Genomic DNA, 18,501 nt, shown 5'->3' on the forward strand with positions numbered 1-18,501 from the left:
GAAGAATGCCAGTGGAATTTTGATCAGGATGGCATTGAAAATATAGATTGCTCTGGGCAGTATAGACATTTTAACAGTGTTTATTCTTCCAATACGTGAATATGGGATGCTTTTCCATCTTTTTGTGTTTTCTTCAATTTCTTTCATGAGTGTTCTGTAGTTCCTCAGGTACAGGTCCTTTACCTCTTGGCAATTGTGATAACAATTGTAACAATTTGTTTTCAATTGTACCAATTTGAATTCAAATTGCCAATTTGAATACCTTTTATTTCTCTTTGTTGTCTGTTTGCTGTTGCTAGGACTTCTAATACTATGTTGAACAAGAGTATGGAGAGTGGGCATCTTTGTTGTGTTCCTGATCTCAAAGGGAAGGCTGTCAGCTTTTTCCCATTGAGGACTGATATTCACTGTGGGTTTTTCATAGATAGAGTTGATGAAATTGAGGAATGTTCTCTCTACCCCTATACCTTGAAGCATTTTAATCAGAAACAGGGTGCTGTGTTTTGTCAAATTCTTTCTCTGCATCAATTGAGAGGACCACGTGGTTCTTCTCTCTTCTCTTATTGATTTGTTCTACCACATTGATTGATTTATGAATGTTGAACCACCGTTGCATCCCAGGGATAAATCCCACCTGGTCATGGTAGATAAGCTTTTTAATGTACTCTTGGATCCTGTTCACTAGGATCTTGTTGAGAATCTTGGCATCCATATTCATCAGGGATATTGGTCTGAAATTCTCCTTTTTGATGGGGTCTTTGCCTGGTTTGGGGATCAAGGTAATGCTGGCTTCATAAAGTCTGGAAATTTTCCCTCTGTTTCTATTTTTTGAAACAGCTTCAGGAGACTAGGTATTATTTCTTCTTTGGATGTTTGGTAGAATTCCCCAGGGAATCCGTCAGGTCCTGGGCTCTTATTTTTTGGGAGGTTTTTGATCACTGCTTCAATCTCATTACTAGATATTGGTCTATTCAGGTTGTCAATTTCTTCCTGTTTCAGTCTTGGTAGTTTATAGGTTTCCAGGAATGTATCCATTTCTTCTAGGTTGCTTAACTTATTGGCATATAATTGTTGATAATAATTTCTGATGATTGTTTCTATTTCCTCAGTGTTAGTTGTGATCCCTCCCCTTTCATTCATAATTTTATTAATTTGGTTCCTCTCTCTTTTTTTTTTTTTTTTAAAGATTTTATTCATTTCATTTGACAGACAGAGATCACAAGTAGGCAGAGGCAGGCAGAGAGAGGAGGAAGCAGGCTCCCTGCCAAGCAGAGAGCCCGACGCGGGGCTCGATCCCAGGACCCTGGGATCATGACCTGAGCCGAAAGCAGAGGCCCCAACCCACTGAGCCACCCAGGCGCCCCGGTTCCTCTCTCTTTTCTTTTGGATTAGTTTGGCCAGTGGTTTATTGATCTTATTAATTCTTTCAAAGAACCAACTTCTAGTTTTGTTGATGTGTTCTACTGTATCTCTAGTTTCTAACTCATTGATCTCTGCTCTAATCTTAACTAATCCCTTCTTGTGCATGGGGTTGGCTTAATTTGTTGCTAATTTCCCAGATCTTTAAGGTGTAAAGAGAGTTGGTGTATTCGGGATATTTCAGCTTTTTTGAGTGAGGTTTGGATGGCTATGTATTTCCCATTAGGACCACCTTTGCCATAACCATAGGTTTTGGACCGAAGTGTCTTCATTCTTGTTGGTTTCCATGAATTGTTTAAGTTCTTCTTTGATTTACTGGTTGATCCAAACATTCTTAAGCAGGGTGGTCTTAGCTTCCAAGTGTTTGAATTTCTTGTGGTTGAGTTCCAGTTTCAAAGCATTGTGGTCTGAGAATATGCAGGGAATAATCTCAATCTTTTGGTATTGGTTGAACCCTGATTTGTGACCCAGTATGTGGTCTATTCTAGAGAAAGTTCCGTGTGTGCTCGAGAAGAATGACTATTCTGTTGCTTTAGGGTGGAATGTTCTGTATATATCTATGAGGTCCATCTGGTCCAATGTGTCAATCAAAGCTCTTGTTTCTTTGTTGATTTTCTGCTTAGATGGTCTGTCTATTGCTGAGGGCATGTTAAGATCCCCTACAATTAATGTATTCATATCAATATGACTGTTTATTTTGTTTAACAGTTGTCTTATATAGTTGACTGCTCCCATATTGGGGATATAAATATTTACAATTGTTAGATCTTCTTGGTGGCTCAGTCGTTGGGCATCTGCCTTCGGCTCAGGGCATGGTCCCGGGGTCCTGGGATTGAGCCCCACATTGGGTTCCCTGCTCTGTGGGAGGCCTGCTTCTCCCTCTCTCACCCCTCTTGCTTGTGTTCCCTATCTCACTGTGTCTCTGTCAAATAAATAAATAAATAAAAAGAATGATGTAATGTCCTTCTGTATCTCTGACTACAGTCTTTAGCTAAAAATCTAATTTATCTGATATGAGAATCACTACCCAAGCTTTCTTTTGAGGCCCATTGCCATGAAAGATGGTTCTCCATCCCTTCACTTTCAGTCTGGATGTATGTTTAGGTTTAAAAATATGTATCTTGGGGGGACGCCTGGGTGGCTCAGTTGGTTAAGCAGCTGCCTTAGGCTCAGGTCATGATCCCAGCGTCCTGGGATCGAGTCCCACATGGGGCTCCTTGCTCATTGGGGAGCCTGCTTCTCCCTCTGCCTCTGCCTGCCATTCTGTCTGCCTGTGCTTGCTCTCTCTCCCTCTCTCTCTCTGACAAATAAATAAATTAAAAAAAAAATATGTATCTTGGAGACAGCATATGGATGGGTCCTGTTGTTTTATCCAGTCTGCAGCCCTATGCTTTTTTATGGGAGCATTTATGCTGTTCACATTGAGAATGATTATTGAAAGATAAGTTTTTATTGACATCATGTTGCCTGTGAAGTCCTTATTTCTATACATTGTCTCTGTAACTTTCTGTTCTGTCACTCTTGGGTTCTTTCTTCTTTTATAGAACCACCCCTTAGTATTTCTTACACTGCTGGCTTGGTGGTCACATAATGTTTTAGACCTTGCCAGTTGTGGAAGCTCTTTATTTCTCCTTCCATTTTGAATGTCAGCCTTGGTGGATAAAGTATTCTTGGCTGAATATTCTTCTCATTTAGTGCCCTGAATATGTCTTGCCAGCCCTTTCTGGCTTGCCAGGTTTCTGTGGACAGATCTGATGTTATTCTGATGGTTCTTCATCTGTACGTAAAGAATCTCTTCCCCCAGCTGCCCTTAAGACCTCCTGTCTGAATTTATGATTTGTGAATCTCACAATTAAGTGTCTGGAGGTTTTTCTAGACTCGTTGATCTTGGGGGGTGTCCTCCTGTCTCTAGGACACACACACTTGTTCCATTCCCCAGAATAGGGAAATTTTCATCCAGTATTTGTTCAACTATATCTTCTAGTCTTCTCTTTCTCCACCCCCTCAGGGATCCCAATAATTCTGACATTGGAACGTTTTGTTGTGTTACTTATTTCCCTAATTCTGTTTTCACGGCTTTTAAGTTGTTTGTTCCAGGCCTCCTCCTGATCCTGCTTTTCTATCTTCTGTCTTCTAGATCACTAATCCGATCTTCTGCCTTGGTTACCCTAGCTGTTAAAGTATTTAGATTAGATTGGATCTCTTTGATAGCATTTTAAACTTCTGCTAGGTTGCCTCTCACTTCCCCCTTAGAGATTCTATGTTGCCACTAATGGTCTTCTCCAACCTAGCCATTGCCTGGACAATTTTTACCCTAGATTCCATTTCCAACATATTGTTTATGTCCATATCCAGTAGTTCTGTGGCAGAGGTCAAAGTCTCTGAATTTTTCCTCTGTTGGGTGTTCATCTTCCTAGTCATTTTTGTGAGAGGTGGTTGAGGTGATGTATAGTGGAATATATCAACCATGATACAGTCAAGGTGCCCCTTTGGAAAGTTTTGGAACAATGGAAAGTCATCACCAAAAAGAAAGAAAAAAGGAAAAAAGAAAGAGAAAAAGGAAAAAAAAACTCAGCCAAAATGAGTTCCAAAAGTAAGGTTTATAAGGTATATAAACCAAAAACGAAGAAACAAGAAGACTGCCAAAAGTAAGAGACAAGAAAGAAAAAAAAAAAAAAGAAAAGAAAAACCCACCCAAAATGAACCACAAGAATAAATTTATACAGTGCAAAAACAAAAACAAGTGCACAGAAACACTGACAGAAGAATAAGATGGGAAGGTGGTTATAAACCCTTGATGTGGGTGTATCTTGTTATCTTTGTTAAAGGACTCAACTTCCCAGAGATACAGGGAAATTAAAACTGTCTTATATATAGGGGTAGTATCAAATAGGGAAAAAGGATTACCTTGAAGTTTATACCTATTTATATTTAGAAAAAAACAAAATAAAACAAAAACGCCAGGTATATATATGAAAAAAGCTCAAGTTAAAAAGTTATTATGTTAAGAAAAAAGTTATTATGTAAAAACAAAAAAAAGTTATTATGCTATATGTAGTATTAAATATCTAGTTGTAATGGTGAGTAGGTTAAAAAAATAAGATGAACCGTGAGAACTAATTAAAAAGAAAAGTTGTATCTATGAAATATACAGGTTTGGGGGCAATACCGGTGACTTAATATACTGTTTTCCCCTGATATTGGGGTTTTACAGTTTTGTGGGGACCCTGTGGTTATTGTCCTCTTGTTCTTTTAGCTTGTCTTCTTGGGGAGGGACATGCTGCGTTGTTTTTCAGTGGGTCTTGCTTTGGCTGAGTCACCCTGCCCCCTATCAAGTGGCTGGGCTCTGGGGAAACTGGGTTTTTCAGGTTTTTGTACTTGAGGTTTTTGTTCTTGGGCAGCTTTTTGCAGCTTTTCAGAGGGCTAGTGCAAAAAGTAAACTGTCCACACATAGTTCTTGATCTCAGAGAGAAGCCTCAGTCTGCTCCCCCCTGGATCATCCAGAACACACAGACTCCCCCTCTGCAAACTCCGCTGAACACTGCAACTTCCCACAGGCAGGTGGTGGAAGGCTGCGGACCTAGAGACTGCTGGCTGGTGCCCACACCAGGCTCTCTCACGTGCGGGTGGGAGTGCGCCCAGCCAAGCAGTGGCACAAGCAGTGGAAAGCCAGAGGCTCAGGGATCATGGACTGGGGGCTGTGCTGCACTCTCTCTGGCATGGGTGGTCACAGGCACTGGCCATCCTGGGTCCATGGGTTAGGACTGTGCCCATGGCCACCCAATTCCACAGTTGCCCTTTAAGAAATTTTGCTCTTTTTGAGTGCTTTTAAGCAGACTCCAGGTTAATGCTGGTCCCCAAGCACAGGGTAATTTCGTACTGGGGTATTACTTTCCAGTGAGTCTCTTCTGGTGGCTCCTTCCCCCTTCTGTTTATCCTTCGATATCAGTCTGAGCATTCCCCTCCATTTTACCTCTCCACTGATGATTTCCTGCCCCCATAGAGATCCAGAAGTGTATAATCTTACATCTCAGGCTGATTTCATGGGTGTTCAGAGTGTTCTGGTAGATATTTAGCTCACTTCAGGATGGGTTGAAATAGGGTCTCCTACTTCTCTGCCATCTTGCCCCTCCTAACTCTTCTTTCCTTACTATTTCTTTCAACTCCACCCCACCTCCACTGGCAGGCATTTGGTACTCTCCAGAAATTCCAGCTGTTCAGTCAAAATAGTAGACACTTTGATAAATTTTCACATATTGAAGTCTTAGAGTTTTTTAAATTAAAAAAACAATTGAGTCTAGAAGTGCCTGGGTAACTCAGTTTGTTAAGCTCCCAAGTCTTGATTTCAGCTCAGGTCATGATCTCAACATCATGAGATGGAGCCATCCTTGGCCTCTGCGCTCAGTGGGGAGTCTGCTTGGGATTCTTTCTCCCTTTCCCCCTGCTCCTCCCCACTCTTTGCACTCTCTCTCTCTCTCAAAAATAAAAAATAAAAAAAAATTAAAAAATGAGTCTAATCGCAGGAACAGCTAAAGACTGAAGCATTAATAGTGGAATATGAGCATGGGTGGGGAAAGTCCGTGTGAGCAGGTGATATTTCCATTACTCCTTAAATCACCACACAAATGAATCTTCACTTGCTTGAGCAGATACTTAGTGCATCCCCAGCTGTGACCTCCCACAGCCTGTGATCATGCCTGAAGCTCAGTGCTAGAGATTTAATCTGTTGGGGAGAGGCATCCAAGAGCAACAATCCCATTTTGAATTGTGTATTTTCCCCAGAGAGCCAGCATATCAAGCCATTATTATTGTTCTCACTTTTTGGTCATTATCATCTCAGAATAAACTGGCTTGTCAGTGAATGAGCAAGGCACTGCAGGAATGAATCATGAGACAGGTAAGTTCTGAAGGAATTCAGGTTGAGTCTAGAAGTACCCTGTTCAGTGGAAATGTAATGTGAGTCACACGTTGACCTGTGACTCCTGGCTGGACTGTGCGGGTCTAGAGCAAGAACATGACTAGGAAGAATGCCTGGGAATGGACACTGCAGTATGCAAATCTGGGGATCCCTGGTGATCTCTAAAGGGGAGGAGAGTTGGGGGGGAGATAATGTCAAGACTTGAGGCATCTGTCCACTCACTAGTGAGCTGAACATGAGCCTTCACCAACCAATGAGACCGTTTAAGTTTTCACACTTACCCAGTAACTAAACATGACAGGAACTGTGGAAAGGGCTTGCACAGTCACTCCTAGACACAGACACAAAGAAAGGCAAAGGTGATGAGAAGAATAGTCCAGGCATTCCTCCTGCATTTGCCATGGCCCAGCATGTCTCCATCCCACCCTCCCCTCCCCTGCTTCTCCTCCCTATCCCCTGAGAGGCTCTCTGTCCCAGGCCTCCCTTATCCTACAGTCCCAGGTCTAGGGGGAAGAGTAAATGCTGGGCAAAAATGAGCTCATTCAGGGCAGAAGATATGAACAGACACTTCTCCAATGAAGACATACAAATGGCTATCAAACACATGAAAAAATGTTCATCATCACTAGCCATCAGGGAGATTCAAATTAAAACCACATTGAGATACCACCTTACACCAGTTAGAATTAGCAAGCACCAAATTTAGCAAGACAGGAAACAACATGTGTTGGAGGGGATGTGGAGAAAGGGGAACCCTCTTACACTGTTGGTGGGAATGCAAGTTGGTGCAGCCACTTTGGAGAACAGTGTGTAGATTCCTCAAGAAATTAAAAATAGAGCTTCCCTATGACCCTGCAATTGCACTACTGGGTATTTACCCCAAAGATACAGATGTAGTGAAAAGAAGGGCCATCTGTACCCCAATGTTTATAGCAGCAATGGCTATGGTCGCCAAACTGTGGAAAGAACCAAGATGCCCTTCAACGGACAAATGGATAAGGAAGATGTGGTCCATATACACTATGGGGTATTATGCCTCCATCAGAAAGGATGAATACCCAACTTTTGTAGCAACATGCATGGGACTGGAAGAGATTATGCTGAGTGAAATAAGTCAAGCAGAGAGAGTCAATTATCATATGGTTTCACATATTTGTGGAGCATAACAAATAGCATGGAGGACAAGGGGAGTTGGAGAGGAGAAGGGAGTTGAGGGAAATTGGAAGGGGAGGTGAACCATGAGAGACTATGGACTCTGAAAAACAATCTGAGGGTTTTGAAGGGGCGGGGGGTGGGAGATTGGGGGAACCAGGTGGTGGGTAATGGAGAGGGCACGGATTGCATGGAGCACGGGGTGTGGTGCAAAAACAATGAATACTGTTACGCTGAAAATAAATTTAAAAAATTTAAAAAAATGAGCTCATTCAAGAAAAAACTAAGAGGCCCCATTTGTAAAGGGATATTTCTACCCTCCTCCCCCTGTGAAGTTTTACTTAAGCAAGACATTTTTCCATCAATTCTTTCAGAGCTTTTCATCTTAGGTCATGTGTGACAGAGAGTGCTTCTCAACCACCTTCCTTTTTAATTCATCTCCTTAGTGAGCCTGGGTGGAGTCCCACTGTCTGGAATGCACAGAATGAGTCTCTTTGGTAGGTGCCAGAATCCAGCAACCAGGATGCCTAAAATCTTTTGTCTTCAAGCTCCAGGAGCTGGGGTATCAGGAGAGGTGCTGCCAGACTGAGCTGGCTCTTTTTTCTCTTGTAGCTACATCCAACCCACTGGCAAGTCCGGTTAGTTACTCTGATTCCTTTCATTGCCCACCTATCCCACCCCTGTTACTACCTGGTCCAAGCCACCAGCATACATGGACCACTGCAGAAGCCTCAACTGGTCTCCTACTATCATTCTTGTCCTCTTAAAGTTTGTTCTCTCCTCAAAAGTCAGAGTAAGGCTTAAAAATCAGATTAAGTCACTTCCTTGCTTCAAACTTCCAAGGACTTTTCATCACACTTGGAATAAAATCTAGACTTGAACGTGGTCTGTAAGGCCCCACGCAGTCTCTCCCAGGGCTCACCTTGTGCTTTGTTGGCCCTCTGCCTGTTCTTTGGAGTGCTTTCCTACCCCAGAACTTTGCACTGCTGTTCCACTGAGTGGAATGTTCTTTGGCTCATCACAGGATGGGTTCCTTTTCACCCTTAAGTCGATTGGGATGTCACCTCCTCAGAGAGGCCTTCCCCAACTCCAGCCACTCACTACACCATTGTTCTGTTTCTTCCCTTTTCTATGTAATCTGTCATTATTGTGTTTAGTTGTTTACTCTGTGGATTCCACTATGAAGGTAGACACTACTTAAGCCTGACTGTCCATGCCATATCTCTAGTGTCCAGAGCCATGACTGGCATGTTGAACAGACCCAGTAAATGAAAGAATTAATCATTATTTAGTGAGGACTAGAGACTGCAGTGTTTAATTAGAGAGCATTGTTAAAACATTGTTGCTGTAATGTTTATGTTCATTGATTAGGATAAAACAGATGAGCTCCTTTCAATTATAAAATCTTTACATTTACCTAAATACCTTTTCCTATATTACACTATTTCATTTCTGCATTTTATAGATTAGATGTAAGGTCACTGGTTTGAAAGTGGTGGGGTGAGGCTCCTGTCCAACATTTTTTCCTTCCCTCTACCTCACAGGCCATTACATGTCACATAGTTCAGATTAAAATTGCACTATTTATGTATCACTTGGTTTGGATACATATTCTTTGGTGTCTGAGAACTGAAAGGGAAAAAAGAAGCCTAATCCATTTGGAACTTCTCTTTTTTAAAATGGGGGTTTTAACCCTATGGCATAACTCCCCAGACTTACCTCTTGATTAAAATGGAGAAGGGCATTGTTATAAAAATGAATGTTTAGGGGCGCCTGGGTGGCGCAGTGGTTAAAGCCTCTGCCTTCGGCTCAGGTCATGATCTCAGGGTCCTGGGATCGAGTCCCGCATCGGGCTTTCTGCTCAGCAGGGAGCCTGCCTCCTCCTCCTCTCTCTCTCTGCCTGCCTCTCTGCCTACTTGTGATCTGTCCAAAAAAAAAAAAAAAAAAAAAAATCTTAAAAAAAAAAACAATGAATGTTTAGGCCCTCCTTTGGACATTCTGATTTAGTGGAGTGGGCCTGAAAAAGAATTTTAACAAGCATCCCAGGTGATCCTTATCCTGAGAGAGGTTTGGGGAGAGATTTTGTGGTAGAATGAGAGAAACAGCCCTAGGTACAATCCTAGATCTGCCATTTACTAGCTGTGTGATCCTGAACAAATCACTTAACCTCCTTGCCTCCCTTAGTAGGTACAATGGGTCCTATTGCAGGCCCTTTCCACAGTTCCTGTTGTAAGTAGGTACAGTAATACCTGCCTTCAGAGATGCTGAGAGAGGATGAGGTGTGAGCAGGTATTTGCTCACATCCCTCAGACTCCACTGGGGCCTCTTAGTGTCCTTCATGCAGAGAGGACTGAGCTCCCACTCCAGCCCTTACCAGGCTTAGATCCCTCTCTAGTCCTGACCTTCCTGGGTTGATCCCAGAACCAGCTTCAAGAGGAACTCAACTTAGTTGAGGACTTGGGAACACAGATGTATCATCTTGTTGTTATCTTACTATTTTGGTCTTTCTTAGCTCCATGTTGGATCTTGTGGTGAAATGACCCAGGGTCTGCTGGTTACATTTTCCTCCCCATGAAGATGGCATGGATTGCTGAAATCTTCTATGCTGGGCATTTCATCATTTTATTTTCTTACCTCCACAGAGGTGGTAGGATATTGTTGTTAAGCCCCTGGGGTGTCAGACTGCCTGGGTTTGAATCCTGTTTCTGCCCCTTGCAAGCTGTGTGATCTTGGGCAATTTGCTTAATCTCTGTCCCTCACTTTCTTTTTCTATAAAATGGGCATAGTAGTAGATACTATCTCCTAGGGTTGTTATGGGGATTAACTGAGTTAATACATGGTAGGTACTGAGAACAGTGCCTGGTGCGAAGTAAGTGTTCAGCCAGGGTTAGTCATGACAATTCTCTCAAGGATAGCCATGGAATGAAACACAAAACGAAACCCAAAGGAGACACACTTCATCTAAACTGCAGTCATAAGCTGTGATTCTCACAACAGCCATCTGAATCTCATTTCTATAATTTTCTCCTTGAAACAATGAGTCCTTGCTCAAACTTTACATTTATTTATTTATTTTTTAAATTTTAATTTTATTTCACTCAAATTCAATTAATTAACATCTGGTGTATTATTTGTTTCAGAGGTAGAGTTTAGTGATTCATCAGTTGCATATAACACCCAGTGCTCATTATATCAAGTGCCCTCCTTAATGCCCATCACCCAGTTACCCCATCTCCCACCCACCTCTCCTCCAGCAACCCTCAGTTTCCTAGAGATCAGAGTCTCTTATAGTTTGTCTCCCTCTCTGATTTCATCTTATTTTATTTTTCCCACCCTTCTCCTATGGTCCTCTGTTTTGTTACTTAAATTCCATGTGTGAATGAAATCATAAGATCATTGTTTTTCTCTGATTGACTTATTTCAGTTGGGATAATATCCTCTAGTTCCATCTATGTTACTGCAAATGGTAAAATTTCATTTTTTTGATTGCTGAGTAATATTCCATTGTATATATATACATACCACATCTTTTTTATTGATTCATCAGTGGATAGACATCTGGGTTCTTTCCATATTTTGGCTGCTGTGGACATTGCTGCTATAAACATTGAGGTGCAGGTGCCCCTTCAAATCATTATGTTTGTGTCCTTTGGATAAATATCTAGTAGTGCAATTGCTGGGTCATAGGGTAGCTCTATTTTTAACTTTTTGAGGAACCTCCATACTGTTTTCCAGAGTGACTGCACCAGATTGCATTCCCATGAACAGTGTAAGAGGGTTCCCCTTTTAGCACATCCTCACCAACATCTGTTATTTCCTGATTTGTTAACTTTAGCCATTTTGACTGGTATAGGGTGATACCTCATTGTGGTTTTCATTTATATTTCCCTGATGCTGAGTGATATTTAGCATTTTTTCATGTGTCTGTTAGCCATTTGTATGTCTTCTTTGGAGAAATGTCTGTTCATGTCTTCTTCCCATTTCTTAATTTTTAAAAAAGATTTTATTTATCTATTTGAGAGAGAGGGAGAGAGCGTGCACAAGTGTGGGGAGGGGCATAAGGAGAGGGAAGAATAGAGGCCCTGGTGAGCAGGGAGCCTGATGTGGGGCTCAATCCCAGCACCCCGGCGATAATGACCTGAGCCAAAAGCAGACACTTAACCAACTGAGCCACCCAGGCACCCTGACTTCTGCCCATATTTTGACTGATTTTTTGTTTTTTGGGGTGTTGAGTTTGATAAGTTGAGTTTGATAAGACATTTGCAAATATCTTCTCCCATTCTGTAGTTTGTCTTTTAGTTTTGTCAACTGTTTCTTTTATGTGCAAAAGCTTTTTATCTTGATGAAATCTCAATAGTTCATTTTTGCTTTTGTTTCCCTTGCCTTTGAAGTCGTGTCTAGCAAGAAGTTGCTGTGGCAAAGGTCTCAGAGTTTACTGCCTGTGCTCTCCTCTAGGATTTTGATGGATTCCTATTTCACATTTAGGTCTTTCATCCATTTTGAGTTTATTTTTGCATATGGTATAAAAAAAATGGTCCAGTTTCATTCTTCTGCAAGATGCTATCCAGTTTTCCTAACACCATTTGTTGAAGAGACTGTCTTTTTTCCACTGGATATTCTTTCCTGCTTTGTTGAATATTAGTTAACCATAGAGTTGAGGGACCCTTTCTGGGTTCTCTATTCTGTTCCATTTATTTGTATCTGTTTTTCTGCCAGTATCATACCATCTTGGTGATTGCAGCTTTGTGATAAATGTTGATGTCCAGAATTGTGATGCCATCAGTTTTGGTTTTCTTTTTCAACATTCCTTTGTCTATTTGTGGTCTTTTCTTGTTCCATATAAGTTTGAGGATTGTTTGTTCCAGCCCTGTGAAAAATATTGATGGTATTTTGATAGGGATTGCGTTAAGTGTGTAGATTGCTTTGGGTATCATGACATTTGAACAATATTTGTTCTTCTAATCCATGAGCATGGATTGTTTTTTCCACTTCTTTATGTCTTCCTCAATTTCTTTCATAAGTGTTCTATAGTTTTCTGAGTACAGATCCTTTGCCTCTTTGGTTAGGTTTATTCCTAGATATCTTATGGTTTGGCTGTAATACTGATTGGGATTGATTCTTTAATTTCTGTTTCTTCTGTCTCATTGTTACTGTATAGAAATATAGCTGACTTCTGTGCATTGATTTTATATCCCACCCCTTTACTAAATTTCTGTATGAGTTCTAGCAATTTTTTTCGTGGACTCATTTGGATTTTCGACATAAGAGTATCGTCATCTATGAAGAGTGAAACTTGACTTCTTTGCCAGTTTGGGTGCATTTTATTTCTTTTTGTTCTCTGATTGTTGACACTAGGTCTTCTAGTACTATATTGAATAACAGTGGTGAGAATAGACATCCCTGTCATGTTCCTAACCCTAGGACTCTCAGTTTTTCCCCATTGAGGATGATATTCTCTGTGGCTTTTTCATATATGGCTTTTATGATATTGAGGTATGTTTTCTCTATCCCTACACTGAAGAGAGTTTTTATCAAGAAAGGATGCTGTGTTTTGTGAAATGCTTTTTCTGCATCTATTGAGAGGATCATATGGTTTTTGTCCTTTTTTAAAAAAATTAAAGTGCTATACCACATTGATTGATTTGTGGATGTTGAACCAACTTTGCAGCCCAGGAATAAATCCCACTTGGTTGTGGTGAATAATCCTTTTAATGTGCTGTTGGATACTATTAACTATTATCTTGGTGAGAATTTTTGCATTCATATTCTTCAGGGATATTGGTCTGTGATTCTCCTTTTTGGCAGGATCTTTGTCTGGTCTTGGGATCAAGGTAATGCTGGCCTCAAAGAATGAATTTGGAAGTTTTCCTTCCATTTCTATTTTTTGAAACAGCTTCAGAAGAATAGGTATTAATGCTTTTTTAAATGTTTGGTAGAATTCCACTGGGAGGCCACCCAACCCTGAAGTTTGTTTGTTGGAAGATTTTTTATTACTGCTTCAATTTCTTTGCTAGTTATGTCTCTGTTCAGATTTTCTATTTCTTTCTGTTTTTATTTTGATAGTTTGTATGTTTCTAGGAATGCATTCATTTCTTCCAGATTGCCTAATTTGTTGGCATATAGTTGCTCATAATATGCTCTTATAATTGTGTTTCTTCAGTGTTGGTTGTGATCACCTCTTTCATTTATGATTTTATTAATTTAGGTCCCTTCTCTTCTTGTGAGTCTGTCTAGGGGTTTATTGATCTTGTTAATTCTTTCAAAGAACTAGCTCCTAGTTTCGTTGATCTGTTCTACTGTTCTTTTGATTACTAGTTCATTGATTTCTGCTCTAATCTTTATTAATTCTCTTCTCCCCCTGGGATTAGGCTTTATTTGCTCTTCTTTCTCCAGCTTCTTATGGTGTAAGGTTAGGTTGTGTATGTGAGATGTTTTTTGTGTCTTGATAAAGGCCTGTATTGCTATATACTTCCCTCTTAGGACCACCTTTGCTGCATCCCAAAGGTCCTGAATGGTTGTGTTTTCATTTTCATTTGTTTCCATGAACTTTTAAAATTCTTTTTAAATTTCCTGGTTGACCCATTCATTCTTTAGTAGAATGCTCTTTAATCTCCATGTATTTGTATTCCTTCCAAATTTTCTCTTGATTGGGTTCAAGTTTTAAAGCACTGTGGTCTGATAATATGCAGGGAATAATCCTAGTCTTTTGGTACTGGATGACACCTGATTCATGGCCCAGTATGTGAAGTATTCTGGAGAATGTTCCATGTGCACTCAAGAAGAATGTGTATTCTGCTTTAGGATGAAATGCTCTGAATATCTCTCTGAAGTCCATCTGGTCCAGTGTGTCATTTAAAGTCCTTGTTTACTTGTTGATCTTCTGCTTAGATGATCTGCCCATTGCTGTGAATAGTGTGTTGATGTTTCCTACTATTAATGTATTATCAATGTGTTTCTTTATTTAGGTTATTAGTTGGTTTATATAATTGGCTGCTCCCAAGTTAGGGGAATAAGTATTTACAATTGTTAGATCTTCTTGTTGGATAGACCCTTTTATTCTGATATAGTGTCCTTTGCCGTCTCTTATTACAGTCTTTGGTTTTAAAATCTAGTTTGTCTGATGCAAGCTACTCCAGCTTTCTTTTGATGCCCATTAGCATGGCAAGTTGTTCTGCACTCCCTCACTTTCAATCTGGAGGTGTCTTTGGGTCTAAAATGAATCTCTTATAGACAACATATCAATGGGTCTTGTTTTTTAATCCATTCTGATATCCTGTGTCTTTTGATTGGAGCATTTACATTAAGAGTAATTATTGAAAGATATGAATTTAGTACCATTGTATTACCTGTAAAGTCCTTGTTTCTGTATATTGTCTATTCCTTTCTGGTCTTTGGTACCTTTGGGCTGTCTCTTCACTCAAAGGATCCCCTTTAGTATTTCTTGCAGGGCTGGTTTAGTGATGACAGATTCTTTCAGTTTCTGTTAGTCCAGGAAGCTCTTTATCACTCCTTCTATTCTGAATGAGAGCCTTGCTGGATAAAGTATTCTTGGATGCATATTTTTCTCATTTAGCACTGTGAATATATCATGCCAGTCCTTTCTGGCCTGCCAGGTATCTGTGGACAGGTCTGCTTCCAAACCTATCTTTCTACCCTTGTAGGTTAAGGACCTCTTGTCCCCAGCTGCTTTCAGGATTTTCCTTTATCTCTGAGATTTGCAAGCTTCACTATTATATTTTGAGGTGTTGACCAATTTTATTGATTTTGAGCGGGTTCTCTGTGCCTTCTGGACTTGAATGCCTGTTTCCTTCCCCAGATTATGGAAGTTCTCAACTATTATTGGTTTAAGTAAACTTCTGACCCCTCTCTTTCCTCTTCCTCTGGGACTCTAATTATTTTAATATCATTTGTTTATCTCTCTTTCTCACCATTTTTATTCTCTGTCATTTTATCTTCTATATCACTGACTCTTCAGCCTCATTTATCCTAGCAGTTAGAGTCTCCATTTTTTTATTGCATCTTAGTAATAATCGTTTAGACTTCAGCCTGATTATAGTTCTTTTATTTCTCCAGTAAGAGATTCTCTAGTGTCTTCTATGCTTTTTTCAAGCCCAGCTAGTGCCCTTTATAATCATTGTTTTGAATTCTAGTTCTGACATCTTACTTATATCCATATTGATTAAATCTCTGGCAGTGAGTACTGCCTCCTGTTCTTCTTTTGGGGGGTGAGTTTTTCAGTCTCATCCTTATGTACAGAAAAGAATAGATGAAAGAGAGAAAATACAAAAATAGCAACAACAATACCAAAAAAATATGCACTAAACAATTTAGAAGATAACAGAAAACAAACAAACAAACAAACAAACAAAAAAATAAAAATAAAAATAGAGAAAGAGAGAACAGTCAAACAAGCTGTAGAAGAGAACGCAACAGTAAATTAGATCCTGGGTGTATTTTGGTCCATTTTTTAGAAGAAACTAGGTCCTAAAATAGGAAAGAAAGAAAAACTATATATAAAAATAAAATTGAATACAAGGAAACAAAAAATGAAATATATATATATATATAATGTAAATGTAAAAATAAAAATAAAAAAAAGACTTAAAAAAAGAATTGATAAAATAAACTAGCTGAAAAGAAAAAATATAAAATGGAAAGACTAAAGAATAATGAGAAAAAAACCACAAATGCTGTATACTGTTTTCCCCAAGAGCTAAAGTTTTGCAGTTCTCTGTGATTGGTAAATTTGGTATTAACTAGGTGTTTGTGCTGGTCTTCTGGGGGAGGGGCCTGTTGTGCTGATTCTCAAGGTGTCTTTGCCCGGACAGAATTGCACCCCCTTGCCAGGGGACCAGGCTCAGTGTAAGCAGTTCCAGATTGCACTAAGTAGTGCTGTTTTGCTCCCTGAAGGCTTTCAGCACTGATCGCTTTGCGGGGGGGGAGGATGAAAATGGCAACACCCCAATATCTAGTCCCAGAGCTGACAGTTTGTGTACCCCACTCTTCAGTGAGTCCTTACAGAAAAGCAATTGATCACTCTTGTCTCCCTGTTTTTTTTTCCCTCTCCCTCTGAGATTTTAAGGAAAATAAATCATTATTTTCTTTAGTTGAAGTGAAAAAACTGCTTCCTAAGTTCATATGTTTCCTTGAGAGGAAACACAGCAAATGTAATTAAGAGATAAACTATGATATAATCCTCTTCAAATTCCATGCTGTCCATAGACGTACTTCATAGTCTCCATAACTATCTAGCTGAATTCCAGGGACTAGATGAAATTAGGGTCCCCTATGCCTCCACCATCTTCACTCTGAACTTTACATGTAGATCAAACCTTGCTCTTTGCTCTAAGCCTGGGAAGTTTTTTCTCTCTCACTCCTCTCCCACTCCCATATACTTCTGGAACAGGGGCGTATACTCTGTGTTCTGTGGAATGGTCCACAGAGGTGCTTTAGACTTTCTGTAAAATTCAATTTGAATGCTATTTAAATATACTTATAATTGTTTAAAAAAAAAACTATAAGGAAGTATCCTAGACCAAGTTCTAACATGCCAAAGACTACCTCCTTATTTGGGACTGGCGAGTTAACTCATTTTGTGCAGATTCTGCTATCTCTGTATATGTTTGAGGTTCTTATAAATTTGTCTTTGATTAAGAAGGTGATAATTCCAAGCTGCTCTTTCATTTGTGTGTATGCATTGTTTGTTTTCTTTTTTGACTCTAGACTACCCATGTTGAAATTTAGGCCTGACAGTATTATAGTAGTGAGTTCCCTGTCATGGCCCTTGGTCAGGGTTCACATGTGTCTAGGAGGCTCAGTGCATCTTCTTGGAGGATATACTCCTCAAGTCACATGGTCAACCAGGTAGTAATAAGATAAAGTACAACGTGGCCATCATACCATATTTTAGATAGTCTTAAAAATTCTTTTAAATTGGAGAGACTTGTTTGCTTTTTAGAAGTAAACTAAGGAAAATCAAGCAGTTCTTAGAAATTGTTAGTGATTCAGCTTTGAAACAAGAGTTTCCCAATTTTCCTCTTTCAAATTTTTGGGTTAGCTTCATTGTTTTTTATTATTATTGTTGGTTACATCATAGAGTATTCTGAGATTATTATGTAATTAACTCTCTTTTTAACTACTCCCGTTTCCACCCCTTATACATCAATGGGGACGTTCTGTGTACTGTGCATTGAGACAAACTATAGAAAGAATATGGATCCTGAATCTGATAAGCAAGTAGTTGGCATCCTTAATTATGGATTCTCATTTTTATGGTTTTAGTTGACTTCACAGTAAGTACTCTACATTTGAGCTTAACAAGTTTGAAATAATAAAATACTACTTTTATCTTTTTGATGATGTAACATTCTACTTTAAAACAGGGTATACCTGATTATAAAAGTTTAAACCCACACTTTCTAAAAGGATTGTATTAGAAGCAAAGCTGAATAGCCTGTCCTGTAGAGAAAAGTCAATCAGAAGCTGCCATCACATTAATCACATTAAGTGGTGAACAGACTTTTAGAGGCAGATGTTGCTTTTATATCAGATGCAAACATTGGTAGCATTTCTCGCCCAACTACCTGTTTGGTCCATTTCTCTAATACGGACTTCTGGATCCCAGCAGTTCTCTTGGATCACTCTGAAGACCTTCCCATCTTTCAGCATCTTTGCTTCTCCCTAGGGCAGAAAACTCACATTAGCAAAAGGTTGACATAGGCTTACTTAGATTTATTCTTCCTTGTATGCTTTGGAACATGTGTTTTGGAACATGGTTCTCTACATGTTCCAAAATTTGGGGGGGGAGTGGTTTACTTAATCCTTAGAGAAGTAGAAGTCTATTCATTTAATGGGACTCAGCTTTTCATCTTCATGCCTTAATGTTGGCCTGGAATTGAAGAGGTGTGCTCTCTTCATGTCAGTGACTGGACACAGAACAAGGTCATGGTTATGGCCTTTTGGGGCTGCATACTGAGGATGGCTGGTCATCTTGCTGATCTCAACTGCTGGCT

General features: G+C 39.8%; 1 protein-coding gene across 1 annotated transcript in view; it reads right to left on the bottom strand.

Annotated features, from left to right (window-relative positions):
* The window catches only part of LOC111145481 (aminocarboxymuconate semialdehyde decarboxylase), an 83,898-nt gene that overhangs the window by 45,772 nt on the left and 19,625 nt on the right, over nucleotides 1-18,501 (bottom strand). Inside the window, exons 3-4 of the mRNA XM_022500380.1 lie at nucleotides 18,073-18,169; nucleotides 6,619-6,668 (exon numbers count right to left, since the gene is read on the bottom strand). Of these exons, the coding sequence (XP_022356088.1) occupies nucleotides 6,619-6,668; nucleotides 18,073-18,169 (147 nt within the window). The remainder of the gene's footprint in view (nucleotides 1-6,618; nucleotides 6,669-18,072; nucleotides 18,170-18,501) is intronic.

This window comes from Enhydra lutris, unplaced genomic scaffold, assembly GCF_002288905.1.
Source record: "Enhydra lutris kenyoni isolate GAN:26980312 unplaced genomic scaffold, ASM228890v2 scaffoldscaffold1, whole genome shotgun sequence".
NCBI classification, from domain to species: Eukaryota; Metazoa; Chordata; class Mammalia; order Carnivora; family Mustelidae; genus Enhydra; species Enhydra lutris.